This window comes from Aspergillus fijiensis (assembly GCF_003184825.1).
Source record: "Aspergillus fijiensis CBS 313.89 unplaced genomic scaffold BO72scaffold_81, whole genome shotgun sequence".
Lineage (NCBI taxonomy): Eukaryota > Fungi > Ascomycota > Eurotiomycetes > Eurotiales > Aspergillaceae > Aspergillus > Aspergillus fijiensis.
Genome location: NW_024469057.1, coordinates 25,972 through 38,778, shown reverse-complemented (window position 1 = coordinate 38,778; position 12,807 = coordinate 25,972). Strand labels below are relative to the sequence as shown.

Sequence of the window (12,807 nt, the reverse complement as noted above, 5' to 3'; positions counted from 1 at the left end):
AAGCACGATAAGGATGATTCTCCGCGGGATCTCCGGGTTCTGCTCGCTTATCGCGAAATACTTCTAACCATTCCCCCCTCGCGCCTTTGTCTTTTCTTCTTTCTCATACTCAGGCATAATGATCTCATAGCTTGCAGTTTATCACTCCCTTTGAAAATGGCCGATCTAGTCCTCCTCGCAATAATTGTCCTTCCACTAGTTGTGTTCCTCCCCAGTCTCAAGACGTGGCTCGCAACTCACCTGCCCCACGCCCTGACGACCCTCACCACCCTCCGCCGCGGCCATCGCCCCAAACAATCCCACGAGATCGTCGCCCTCCGAGTCTACCCCATCAAATCCTGCCGTGGACTCACCCTCCCCCGCACGACTTTACTTCAGCATGGTCTCGACCTCGACCGACGGTGGATGATCGTCGACGCGGCGACGCACGAGTTCCTCACCATCCGCACAAACCCGCGCATGACGTTGATCACCACCGCCCTGAGCAGCAGCAGCACCACCACCACCACCTCCGACGAAACAGCGCAAGACAACTCACCCCTCAACCTAACCATCTCACTCCCCGCCCCATCCACATCCCCATCCCCTACCGCACCAGCAACCACGACAATCACCATCCCCGCGCACCCAACCCCAACCTGGCTCGCCCAAAACACCACGCTCGCATCGGACATCAAAATCTGGGACACCACGACAGACGGCTACATCTACAGCTCCGAAGTCAACGCGCCCATCAGCGAATTCCTCGGCCGCGAGGTGGCGCTGGTCTACAAGGGCCCGACCCCGCGCATCCTGCAGGGCAACGGGGCGCCGCGGCTGCTGGGCCGCGAGCAAGCCACGAACTTCCCGGACGTGCATCCCGTGCTGATCGCGTCGGAGGCGTCACTGGATGAATTGAATGAGCGGCTGCTGCGGCAGGGGGAGGAGGCGATCACGGTGGAGCGGTTCCGGCCGAATGTGGTGGTGCGCGGGCGGGTGGCGTGGGAGGAGGATACGTGGAAGACGGTGCGGGTTGTTGCTTCCTCTTCTCCTTGTGCTTCTGCGGGTGGTGAGGGGGGTGTAAAGGGTGAGGGGAGGACGGCTGGGAAAGGCTTGGAGCTGGATATCGTGGCGCGCTGTGCGCGGTGTCAGGTCCCCAACGTCGAGCCGACCTCGGCGGAGAAACATAAGAAGCAGCCTTGGGATACGTTGATGGCGTATCGCAGGGTCGATGAGGGTATGAAGTATAAGCCGTGCTTTGGGATGTTGAGCGCGCCCCGGCATGAGGGGGAGATTGCGGTGGGGATGCGCTTGGAGGTGTTGGAGGAGACGGCGGAGCATCGTTATATTGCTGGCTTTTAGGGGGTAGGTAAAAGGGCTCTGGTTGGGGAGCTGGAGGCTGACGGGGAGGGGAGAAGTGGAAGTATATTTGTGAGGCTATATAAAATTGTTGTGTCTTGCAGTAGCGAAGAAAAGGTGGGTTAGAGTGACTTAAGGTAGAAGGAGGTAATAGCTAAGGAAGTTTAGTTTGTATACATCAAGTATTTATTTGTAATATTGCTATGGCTGAGATATCTAGTTTGGACGCATAGCTCTCTTTCTGAGAGCTGCCATCGCACCACGGCCACCGTATCTCAAAAGAGCTCCCACCCATATACTCGTACAGAGAATGCTAACTCACCCTGGGTCTTGATAGCTACTCAATCAGTACGAGGGAAGAGGATCAGCCTTGGATGTACAAGGCAGAGAGCAGACACCGATGTTGATTCCAATCATTAAAATTCGACATTATGAAAGCTATCTTACTTCCGACAAGACCAGCAAGCAGGAGGGTAGAGAAAGAATCCCGAAATCAGCGATCATCAGAAGATAAGCAACTTCAGATCAGATAGTAACGTATCATCCAGGTCAAGAGCCTGCTCCTTCTCGTTGCCTCATTCCCGCCTAAATGAATATCTGCGTGTCTCGCAAGAACACATGAGCGGATGGTGCATCCACCCCGGTTAGCAAGGAAAGTGAATCTTCTGGTATCCGGCACCAGTGCAGTTCCAGAGACTGTGGAAAAGAAAGCTCAGTTGTCCATATGCAAGCTGGTCGGTTGTTCCAGCCAAAAAGGTGTAATTTTGTTGCATATGGGACTAAAGACCAGCCTTGCTCTCTGCTGACTCTGGGGCCACTCTGTAGATTGTTCAGAGCAGCGATTAGATGGAAAATGTAGGGGAGTTTGGAGGCGCTGGTGGCGGAGGTGTTGGAGGAGGCGTTGGAGGCAGCACCGGCGATCGCGGTGGTGTAGGAGGAGGAGTGGGAAGTTGTATAGGCTGTGGATTTGACATTTTGCGTTTGGTTTTGCTTCTGTGTATTAGTGTTCAGTGTTGGAGGCTCGCTGGCTTGAGACTCTGGAGATGTTCGTAGGACGAAGCTCTGAATCCTCTGGGGGAATGGGGAAGTTCAAGAGGTAGCGGTCTCAAGAGAAGGTTGCTAAAATTTCGAAGATTTTGTAGGGCAGAACTCAGCAGACGATCTCTGCGTTTTTGAAATGCTCTGGCAGACCATTGGAAGAAGGGTCGCTTCATTGTCCCTCTTTCTTTTTGCTGACAGCTTGCTCTCACTGTGTTTCAGCCATTCTTTGAAGACCGCTGATCCTGTGCTTCTAGGGCAATCTCTGCACGTCTGGGTGAGGATCGCGACATGTTGATGCGGTTTGAAGTAAATGTCTTTCTTTGAAAAAGCTGAACCTGGGTGTGGGACAAAGACCGGTATAAAGGACTTGTATGCGGGTAGATCGGACATGATGTCGCAGGTTGGGACATATGTCCTTTCAACAATGTGTATTGTCTTTCACAGTGTGTCTCAGCGGAAACAGAATGGGACCGGGGTTTGTGACTGGCCCTGTGACTGGTCTGTCATTTCTTTGTTCAAAGATTCAAGATGGACCTTGCCAGCAACTTTGTTCTTTGATGATATGGCCATCCATGCTGAAAGACCTTTGCACATTGTCGACTTGCGAATCCTGGCCTTCCTGCAAGCTGTTATGTGCGCCGCCTGATTAGTAGAGGCTGCATGATCATAAGGCAGGTTGCCAACAGCAAAAGAAACATGGCTCCGAGTGTTAAGCCCATATGTTGTCATCCGCTTTCCGTTGGAAAGCTGCATGCGATCCGTGACGATGAGGACTCGAATGGCTCGACCCTGCATCGGAAAATGCAAAATACTGGCGCTTCTTTGGCGTTGACCGATAGAGCAGAGAATTTGTTGACGTAGACATAGATCATTGAACAGCAAACGGTTTCAGTATAATATCATAGAGGGGTCATGAATGCAGACCCTGCACAAGCAAGATCATAATGAAGCGGAAGTCCATCCTCTGAGGCATATGAGACCACTATGTCCTTAGCTCAAGAATTCAGGCGATTCTGCATTGCCTTGCTCCCAGCGCAAAGAGAAAATGTAACGCGCAATGATTTGAACATGTTGGTTTCCACTGAGGGAAGTCACGGGTTTTGTTGGAGTTTCTGGCTTGCGGCGCCACTTCCGCCGTCAGTCCAGTTACCACCCACTTCCAGGATATCGCCTCTCATCGGCTTGATTGACCGTCTCCAACGATTACTGTGTCTTTTGGACATCTCATGGATTCTGACTCCAATCAGTCCCACATCACACCCGGTCTCGACTTCACGCAGAAGAGATCACAATCCACCAACATCACCATGCCAACCACGCTGACACACCTCCACATCAAACGACTCCATTTTGTATGAGCAATTTTTGCAATCCTCTCAAGTTATCGTATCGCGATCGAAAGACTGAGTTGGACAATAACAGGGCGGCCCAAAATTGAGACACCAGAGCTTCGAAATAAGCTTCTCACCTCCGCCAGCCCGTTAGCCGCCACGCGTCCGCTACTGAGCCTGCGCAGGGAGCGGGACCTTTGCCTCGGTGGATACACCCATGCAGCCAGGCCTTCGAGAACCTTGCCTTGCCCCCTCGGTCCAGAACAGTGTCCCTGGCTCCGGCAACCCGACCTCACCCGTTAAGCTCAACCTCTCGGGGCTGAAGCTCCTTTTAGTTGCAGATCCGGCTGCAGATCGGGTCCATACATTGGCGGACTGGTGGATCTCGGAGATCACGCTCATCCGTTATACCTGCCATGATTGGGAGCAGTCCTCGATGCGGTGAGACCTCAGGCGCTAGGATCATGTCGAAGTGTTCGCCAGAAAGAAAAATACAAGATACATCATACCACAGACTTAGGCAAATTGAAAGTAGCCAAGTTGCTGCTGGTGCGACCGTCAGTGACAGTTGGTACTTTGCCCCCGGGGAGGATCTCCCGGGCGCCGTCCAATAGTGCTGGGTAAAGCTTGGCAATATTGGATACTGCCCGTGCGGTACTACCAAGCATTTCTTGAGTCGGAGTAGAATCATAGTTCGGATTGCCACTCCCGAGTCCCTGATCTGCAATTCGCACCTGCACACTACTCAGCTCACCATGTGCGCATCCTGGTATGGAATGTTGGCGTCAACTGCTGCAACAAGTGTTCTGGGCTGGCATAAGGCTATCGAGACGTCTCATCGTATAACTACACAGGTCTCGTAGGGTTCGGGAATATTGCTACTCCGAACTCCAAAGAGATATCGGCCAATTGTTGCGCTGGGCCATGAATTCATTGCGTTATCAAGTCACTAGATGCTGGCCACGACACTTTGTGCTATGTTGAAACACCTCATATGTGAACTTCGAGCGTTGACATCCATCAGAGCTCCCAAATTCTGATTATAGCCAGGTTTCACCTAATGAATCGGCATCTGTTCGCATTCCCGTGGTCGGACACGGCGGGTGGCCACGTCAACACACAAACATATCCCCAGAATACTTGGAGTAGGATTTCAGATTCTACTGTTATTATCGATCCCTGAAATTTAGCCTCGCCATAGCGAAAAGAAAAAAAGGGATCACAAGCTCAGTTAGGGCCCTGCAGATCGGTGGAGTCAACCGCAGTGTGCTACCCAGGGGTTCGCTGCGAGTGGATCGGAAGCCCAAAGCTAATGAGTGAGCCTGCCCGATAACACGCATGGAACGAGTGATCATGCAAGGGGCCAACGACCGTCGTCATACAGCTCTTGTAGTGGACAGACACTATTGTCCCATTCACATGTATCCACCACCATGTCAAGACCCAACGGGCCAGTCGGGGCAGGTTCGGCGACTGGGGAAGTCAGAGGGCACCGAGGGGAGCCCCAGAAAACCAGTCAACTGCACAGCAAGGGCCACATACCAGGGAGATCCGCTGTGAGGACGCGCGTTGCCTCCTCCAAACCAGGAGATTACCCACCGATCTGCTGCAACCAGTCTGAAGCACTGTGCTCTCTCAGACTTCTATCAGATTATTTATTACCCTGACCGTTCTCATTGAGCCATGGCTGAGGTTATTATGCACAGCATCTTTCTCTTCGTACTGTCTTCGATTGTCTGTGGTCATCATGCCGGAGGACCCTCAAAGCAACCTCGAGTACTCTCATGCCTTGAAGCTAGAGTCCAGCCTTGAGAGCGCCGACACAATTTTGGGTGAAAAGCAAGCCATTCACGTGGAAACCGAGGCGATCTACTCAGTGGACAGTAGCGATTGTTCTCAAGATGGGGGTGAAGACTACGTTTATTGGGATGGACCTAACGACCCTCAGAATCCTCTGAACTGGGCAAGTTGGCGGAAATGGGTCATTATAGGATTGATCTCCGCGAGCAGTTTCAACGTGTATGTCTCTATCCTGCCATGCAGCCTACGGACAAACACGACTGACACTATCCAGCTCGATGGTCTCCACAGTATTTTCGCCCGCGGTGCCAGACGTGCTGAAAGAGTTTCACATCAACAGCTCCTCAATTCAGTCCCTCTTGACCACGATCTATGTCATGGGGGCTGCAATTGGCCCCATCATTCTGACGCCCATCACTGAGATGACCGGGAGACTGCCTATGACACACACGGCAAACATTCTTTTCACCGTGGCGGCTGCAGTCTGCGCAGCTAGTGTGAACATGCCCATGCTTATCGTGTCGCGTCTGATTATGGGCGTCGCAAGTTCGGTGCCTGTGACTGTCGGCGGAGGGTTCGTTGCCGATATGATGCCGATGGAGAAACGTGGAACAGCGATGACGATATGGACAGTGGGACCACTTATGGTATGCAACCACTTTAACAACGATAGATGCCAAAAGCTAATCTTGATCATAGGGGATGGTGACCGGCCCTATCTATGGTGGCTACATGGTTCAGAATATTGGATGGAGATGGACAATCTGGCTGGAAGTCATCTTGGTAAGTCGATTCGATTCGATCCCAGAAGTCATATCTAACAAGCCCAGGGTGCGGTCATCGCAATTGCCTCATTAATCCTACTTCGCGAGACATACGCTCCTACAATTCTGCAGCGGAAGGCGATGAAGCTGCACAAAGAGACCGGCCGTTCTTACAAGACGAAGTACGACACCGACAAGACTGCTGGACAGCTTATCCGGGTCTCATTGACACGGCCAATCAAATTCCTCGTGCTGTCGCCTATCGTGTTAATCGTGACATTGTACAGCTCCGTCACCTACAGCTACATGTACATTCTCTTTACTACATTTACCGAGGTGTTCGAAAACGTCTACGGCTTCGGCCCCGGCGAAGCCGGACTCGCCTATCTGGGACTGGGGCTGGGCTTCTGCTTCGGACAGGTGACGGTCGGATATTACTCCGACCGCTATCTCAAGAAGCAGGAGAAGCTCCACGGGAAGATGAAGCCCGAGGACCGCCTCCCGCCCCTCGTGCTGGGATGCTGTCTGGTCCCGATCGGACTGTTTTGGTACGGCTGGACCGCCGAGTATCGACTGCACTACATGGTCCCGATTGTCGGGACCTTCTTCGTGGGCGCGGGAATTTACTACGTCCACCTGGTGACGCAGGTGTATCTGATCGACTCGTATACGCTGTATGCCGCCAGCGCGGTGTCCGCGGAGCTCGCGCTGCGCTCGATCTTCGGGGCGACGATCCCGTTGGGCGGGGGTCCGCTGTATGACAGGCTCGGCCTGGGTTGGGGCAACAGCGTGCTGGCGTTCATCGCTGTCGCGTTTGCGCCCACCTCTCTGTTCTTGCTGAATTACGGGGAGAGGATTCGGACAAATCCCAAATTCCAGCCCCGGATGACATGAGTGCGGGTCTTTACTCTCTGGTTAGCATAGCGATGATTTACACAGGTGCCACACAGGTACTTGTTGAAGTGTGGGGGCGCTGCCCTGCATGTATTGTACATATTCCAGTCTAGACTTGATTATATCGGAGTCACAAACCAAGCGACGATGATCCCAGCAAATAACTCACCTGTCACTTTCTATTGCTCTGTATCGTTTGATGATGGTGTGGCTGGGTGACAGCCAACAACAAGATGAAACGTCCCCCTTTCCTTGGCAGGGACATACCCCAGTCAGTGCACCGACCGGTTAAGCAGGTATTTGGTTTCCAGGGCGAAGCTCATTAGTGCTGACCTACTGTTCCAGCATTGACTTCATATCATTGAATTCCGGCCCGCACGTCTATTCTTGGACGGACCGATTGGATAATCTGACAGCTTCCTGGGCTGTGCAGAACTGTACAGTACAGTAAGTACATATGCATGCATTATCTATGCTTACATGCAGCACAAGTGTATCTGGGCAAGATTTCACTTGGTAGCAACCACGAAAAACATGATGATAATTCGGAATCACTGCAATCGTTTTAATGGTAATCCTCACATTTACTTTCTCTTACCGTGAGAGTTGAGATGGTTTTATATGCTGTACATGCCAAGAGCCAGAACTTAGCCAAGCCCGGACCAACTGAATTCTTGATTGCCCTAGCCAGACGAAGATTACATCCGATATCAACATTAGATCTTAACAATAGTTATCAAGCTATGCTCAAACTAGCCTCGAAACAACAAACACGACCTACCTACCACCTACCAGAAAGTCCACTAAGCGACCCTCACCTCACCAAATCTCCATCTGCTCCTCCGACAGCCTCGGCCTGGTCGCCTCCCACACAGCCCGCCGATTCAAATACCACCGCCACTTCTTGGGCGCGTACTGCTCGACAAACAGCCACGAGAGGTTCGGCACATCCTCCACCGAGTCATCGGGCTCCTCGTCCTGGATGATCCCGTGATAAAGCTCCGGGAGTTCGCGGAGGTCGTGCGGGATGTGGAACTGGGATTTCCGGGCCGGTTGGTAGCGGACGAATTTGCCTGTGCTTGTGAGCTTTGGGGGGACTGTGGGGAAGGTGGAGGGGTGGAGGGAGGTGAAGACCTGGATGATGGGGGCGCATTTGAGGAGGCCGTGGATTGGTGGGGGGTGGCCTTGCGAGGAGGGGGCACGGCGGTGTTGTTCGAAACTACACCATTGTAGCATGTTGGCGATGGCTTTGTCCCAGTCGAGGTCGCCGACGGGGCAGGTGTAGATGTGGGTGAGGAATCGCGCGCCCTGGCTGGTGACGGTGTGCATGTCGTCGGGGAAGCTGAGGACCGTGGTGCCGGTGTAGGTGTGGGCGATTGGGGCGCTCCAGTCTTCCGGGTTGAATTGGGGGCAGGGCGGTGCTGGGTCTGCTGTTGCAGACTCTCGTTTGGATGGAGGTCTACTTTCCACCGGAGACGTGTCCGAGCTTGACGTTGCCTCGCACACTGAGTGTGCTGTCGGTGGAGCAGATGTCTGGGATGCAGCGCTGGATGATGATGCCTCTGTGTTGTTTGGCTCGACTGAAGGAATCCTCGGCTCGTTGGTTGCGTGCTTGGATGGTTCCATGTGATTGTTGGAGTTGGAAGTCAGAAATTTCAGGGTACGTTAGAGTTGAGTGATGGAGAATCTTTGGCAAACAAAAGAGATTTATACCTGACAACATGGATGATTTATGATCATATGTATCTTGTGCCAAATAGCAAGTAAGACATGATGACGGAGAGAGCTGTTTTATACACCTGAAGGCCTCTTTGTCTCTGCCTTGGGTCTATCCTGTGGAAGGATTCTCTTCTTTGTGGGCTGCGTGGTGACTCTCGCTACACCTTTCATGGTGAGTTCCACCCCAACAATAATTGGATGTTGATAAGACATCGCATGAATGATATCAAGTTAGGTGAGTTGCGGATAAGGCTGGATCCTGTGAGATGCTAAGCCTTGGTGCCTGGGGCTTGGGCGCGGGGGGTTCCCGCCGTCACCTGATCCAGCCTCCAATTGGGATTTCATCCAGTTCTGCAGCCAACAACCGTCGATTAAACAGCATCATGCACTTCCTATATACCGAAACAGGATATCAAGAGCCTTGGATTTGGCCCGACACATTGCTTATCTTTGAGACTTGTCTCAGGAGGCACCTACCACTGCATAACACCTTTGGTGCGAAGCACAGCCCTCTTGTGTGATGATGTCGCACCGGCTGCATCGCCCCCACATAAGACGGCGGGGTTCATCTTGATTTGAACTGTAGAGACTCCTACCAGAAGCAGAAACTTTGAGTGGGAGATAGTGTTCGTTCGTCGATATTAAGCTGCTTTGCCCCGCACCTCTCAGTCTCCAAGCATGTGTGTATTTCTTGCTATACCAGCAGCGCTTCCAAGATCATCATGTCAACCGCATTCGTACTTACAGGCCTTCAGGATGCCAAAGTATCGAGGCCCGTCTTCATGGTTTGTAGCCTTGCTGCTAGCTTCGGAACTCATACATCTGATAGCATCGCTAGGGAGTCCTATGGACTTTCACCGCATCCTCGACGATCTTCGTCGTCGCTCGCATCGTCATCCGCCTGAAGACCTTCCGACGGCTCTTCGTCGACGACTTTTTCGTGCTCCTGGCCTGGATACTTTCTGTCATCACTGGCATCGTTTGGCGGATTGAATCCCCAGTGCTCTACGAGATGTATGCGCTCAGCGCCGGCAAAACGCCCTTGACGCCGGGCGTCGTCCCACGATTGAATGCGCTGATGCGATTCGAAGCCCCGTTTATGGTCCTTTTCTACACCACGCTCTGGTGTGTCAAGTTCTCTTTCCTGACTTTCTTCTACAAGCTGGGATCCAAAATCCAGACCCATCGCAGATGGTGGTGGGTGGTCTCCGTCATCACCCTGGCGGTCTGGGTGATTTCAGTCGGAGACATTGACTACCAATGTAGCCTGGGAGGCGTGGAGTTTATCTTCGGTGAGAACCATGCCTTCCTCGCTCTTTCATCCTCTCTAACATGAGGAATAAGAACAATGTAGCAAGCCCTACCACATCCGCTGGCAGAACGGCACCTTCTGGGCCAATTGCGCCGGCGACGTGATCACCGATCTTCTCAGTGGGTAGACCTACTCATAAACCAACACTTTCTTTCTCAATCCGCTAACAGACACAGTCCTCTCAATCCCCATCCTCATCGTCTGGAATGTCCGGATCTCCCTCACGAAGAAACTATTCCTTCTCGGCATTTTCGCCGCGAGCATGGTCATCGTGGCCGTGGCCATTATCCGCGTCGTCACCAACCATGCCCTCGACCACAACATGGATATGACCTGGCTGTGGATGTGGAGTTTCATTGAGATGGGCACCGGTAGGTTTCTGTCACCGCATGGCTTGTGTCCATATACTCCTGGTGCGTGGTTTCGCAGTACTGACCATGGATCAGCGATCATGATCTCCTGCGTCGCCTCCTTCCGCCAGCTCTTCGTCACCTCCCAGAACCAGCACCTGTACGGCCACTCCGCCTATCATCCGGGCAATCCTCTGCTCACGGCCCTGCGGCTACGGCAGACCAGATCTCAGGCTGCCGGCAACAATAGCTGGCGCGGGTACGACAGCGGCTCCCACAAGAGCGAGACGGCTTTCGTGGCGGCGGACCAGGTGCACTCTCGGGAGCAGGGCGACGCCGCTAGCATCCGAACGGAGAGTGATGCAGGTAGAGGGCGGTTTATTGAGCATGTCGCTGTATAGCCTGCCATTGCTCCTGGGGCTTGGAGCTTTGGTGCTGGCTTCGTGAGGTATGATTTATGTAGTATGATGTATGAGCTGAATGTGATTTAATGTTAGAATAGATGGTTGAGGGCCTGTTGTCTTTACATCTGGGGTATTTCGCGGTGTGGGCTGCCTTGGATCCTTTCATTCCAATTTGAGAGCTCATACTCTGGTCTATGTCTCATTCCCTTGGACTCATTCTCTAGGTAGTGAGAAGGACAAGGCCCGCTGATATGAGTAGATACCCCATACAGGTGAAAAGCCACCGCCCATTAGACAAGCACCCCCGCCTACCTCAACAAACCAAGTCCACGCATCCCACGCGAATCCTCAATTCACCATGAAACTCACCTTTAGCATCAGAGCCTCAACACCGGCTCCGCCCTCCCTCTACTCCCCTATATAATCCCCTCACAAGCCCACAAGCCCACAATCCAAGCTATCATTACAACTACAACACCCTCCACAACCCCCCCCCCCAAGCCAACATCCCACCACCCCCACCACTACCCACAATAACCCCAATCACCCACCCAACCACCGAGATGCAAAAACAATCACGAAAATCCACTCCTAAGGCTGAAACAAGGAGCGTGTTACTCGCACCGCGACTCGCCCACCCACCAATTAATCACCGTGCGTCCTCCGTCGAGATGTCAACCGATCGCGAAAAGCCACTTTTAGGGCTGAGGCTCCGCTTGGACGTGTTGGTTGGGACGCGGTGAGACATTGATCGGGGGCCATGTGGGATGATAGGGGGGGGGGATGATCTTATCTGATTGTGTTTCTTGGGTGGTTTGGGTGGATGGTGGTGGTGATGAGGTTGCGCTGCTGCATATCACCCTGAACCTCAGAGCTACCCAACTATCTTTCCGGATGGTTGTGTAGATCGACGCCACTGCAGTCTCAAATCGTACCCCACTGGTATGGGAGCGTGAGCGGGCCAAGATATAAGGCTATGGACTTGATACCTTACTTGGAGTATCATCACCCGAGGTGTCTGTCGCAGATAGCGGGGCCCACCAGTCCACAGTGAATGTTTAGAGACACTTTTTACAAAGACAAGCCTCACCATCCGATCCATAGCCCAGAGGTCGAAGAAATTAATGGATGAAGAAATGCATATCTGACCTGTAGGGGGGGGTCTCTCCAATGCAGACGCATGTGTCATGTGAGTTCAAGGAACACCCTCGTTAGACCCCAGTGGCCCAAGTCATAATTGTCACAGGACTGCGACTACCTCCCACACTGGGAATAAGTGCCACGATCCTTCTGGTGGCAGAGTATCAGTAAGAGCCTGGCTATATCCCGAAACCGCGGACCCAAGCCCGTTAGCATGAATAAATACCCTCGGTGATTCGCAATTCCCACCGATTCCTGGAAAAGCTGCAGACAGCCTTATCATCTCAGCTTTCAGTTTGTAGCTAGAATGAAGAAAGCTCTGGTGTAGATTGTAAAGGGGTACTCTGTTATTCTACTAGTCGTGATTTATGTCCAAAATGGCTGCCAGCGGGTGTTGCCAGTGTGAACGGCGTGGTGGTGACTGGTAAGAGACTGTTGCTCCATCCCGTCCGCTAGGCGATTACACGATGAAGCTCTTACTTGATGAGGAAGTTACCTTCCTCTCCTCTAGCTTGCTGTCTTGAATGAGTCACGAGACCCTCCCCGGGACGTTGAAATGGTCGAAGGTTATCAAACGCTTGAGCAGGGTAGGTGTTACTTTCTTCCTCACGGTGGGTCTGCTGTGATATTACCATGTAATTCTCTCCTAGACTGATCAGGGTGCCTCATTTCGAGCTCATGACTTCGAGGAGCCAATCTATACTTACTGTGGCA

The 12,807-nt window shown here is 52.6% G+C and overlaps 4 protein-coding genes across 4 annotated transcripts; 3 read left to right on the top strand and 1 right to left on the bottom strand.

Moving 5' to 3' along the window:
- Positions 1 to 63: 63 nt before the first annotated feature.
- Positions 64 to 1,541, top strand: BO72DRAFT_452960 (MOSC domain-containing protein). Its single transcript, XM_040945862.1, has one exon. The coding sequence runs from the start codon at positions 157 to 159 to the stop codon at positions 1,339 to 1,341; it is 1,185 nt and encodes a 394-aa protein (XP_040796149.1). The 5' UTR covers positions 64 to 156; the 3' UTR covers positions 1,342 to 1,541.
- Positions 1,542 to 5,457: 3,916 nt separating this feature from the next.
- On the top strand, positions 5,458 to 7,168 carry BO72DRAFT_501243 (MFS transporter; the record flags this gene model as incomplete). The annotated part of the gene is made up of 4 exons (XM_040948959.1): positions 5,458 to 5,729; positions 5,785 to 6,157; positions 6,210 to 6,293; positions 6,341 to 7,168. 4 exons carry the CDS (start codon positions 5,458 to 5,460, stop codon positions 7,166 to 7,168), a joined length of 1,557 nt encoding a protein of 518 aa, XP_040796148.1.
- A 702-nt stretch (positions 7,169 to 7,870) lies between these two features.
- BO72DRAFT_452958 (uncharacterized protein) lies at positions 7,871 to 9,109 on the bottom strand. Its single transcript, XM_040945861.1, has 2 exons — positions 8,303 to 9,109; positions 7,871 to 8,241 (listed from the first exon to the last, which is right to left on the bottom strand). Exons 1-2 carry the CDS (start codon positions 8,792 to 8,794, stop codon positions 8,053 to 8,055), a joined length of 681 nt encoding a protein of 226 aa, XP_040796147.1. The 5' UTR covers positions 8,795 to 9,109; the 3' UTR covers positions 7,871 to 8,052.
- Positions 9,110 to 9,523: 414 nt separating this feature from the next.
- BO72DRAFT_452956 (uncharacterized protein) lies at positions 9,524 to 11,117 on the top strand. Its single transcript, XM_040945860.1, has 6 exons — positions 9,524 to 9,567; positions 9,643 to 9,672; positions 9,726 to 10,179; positions 10,232 to 10,318; positions 10,376 to 10,570; positions 10,646 to 11,117. The coding sequence occupies exons 2-6, from the start codon at positions 9,670 to 9,672 to the stop codon at positions 10,948 to 10,950; spliced, it is 1,044 nt and encodes a 347-aa protein (XP_040796146.1). The 5' UTR covers positions 9,524 to 9,567; positions 9,643 to 9,669; the 3' UTR covers positions 10,951 to 11,117.
- The last annotated feature ends 1,690 nt before the right edge of the window (positions 11,118 to 12,807 follow it).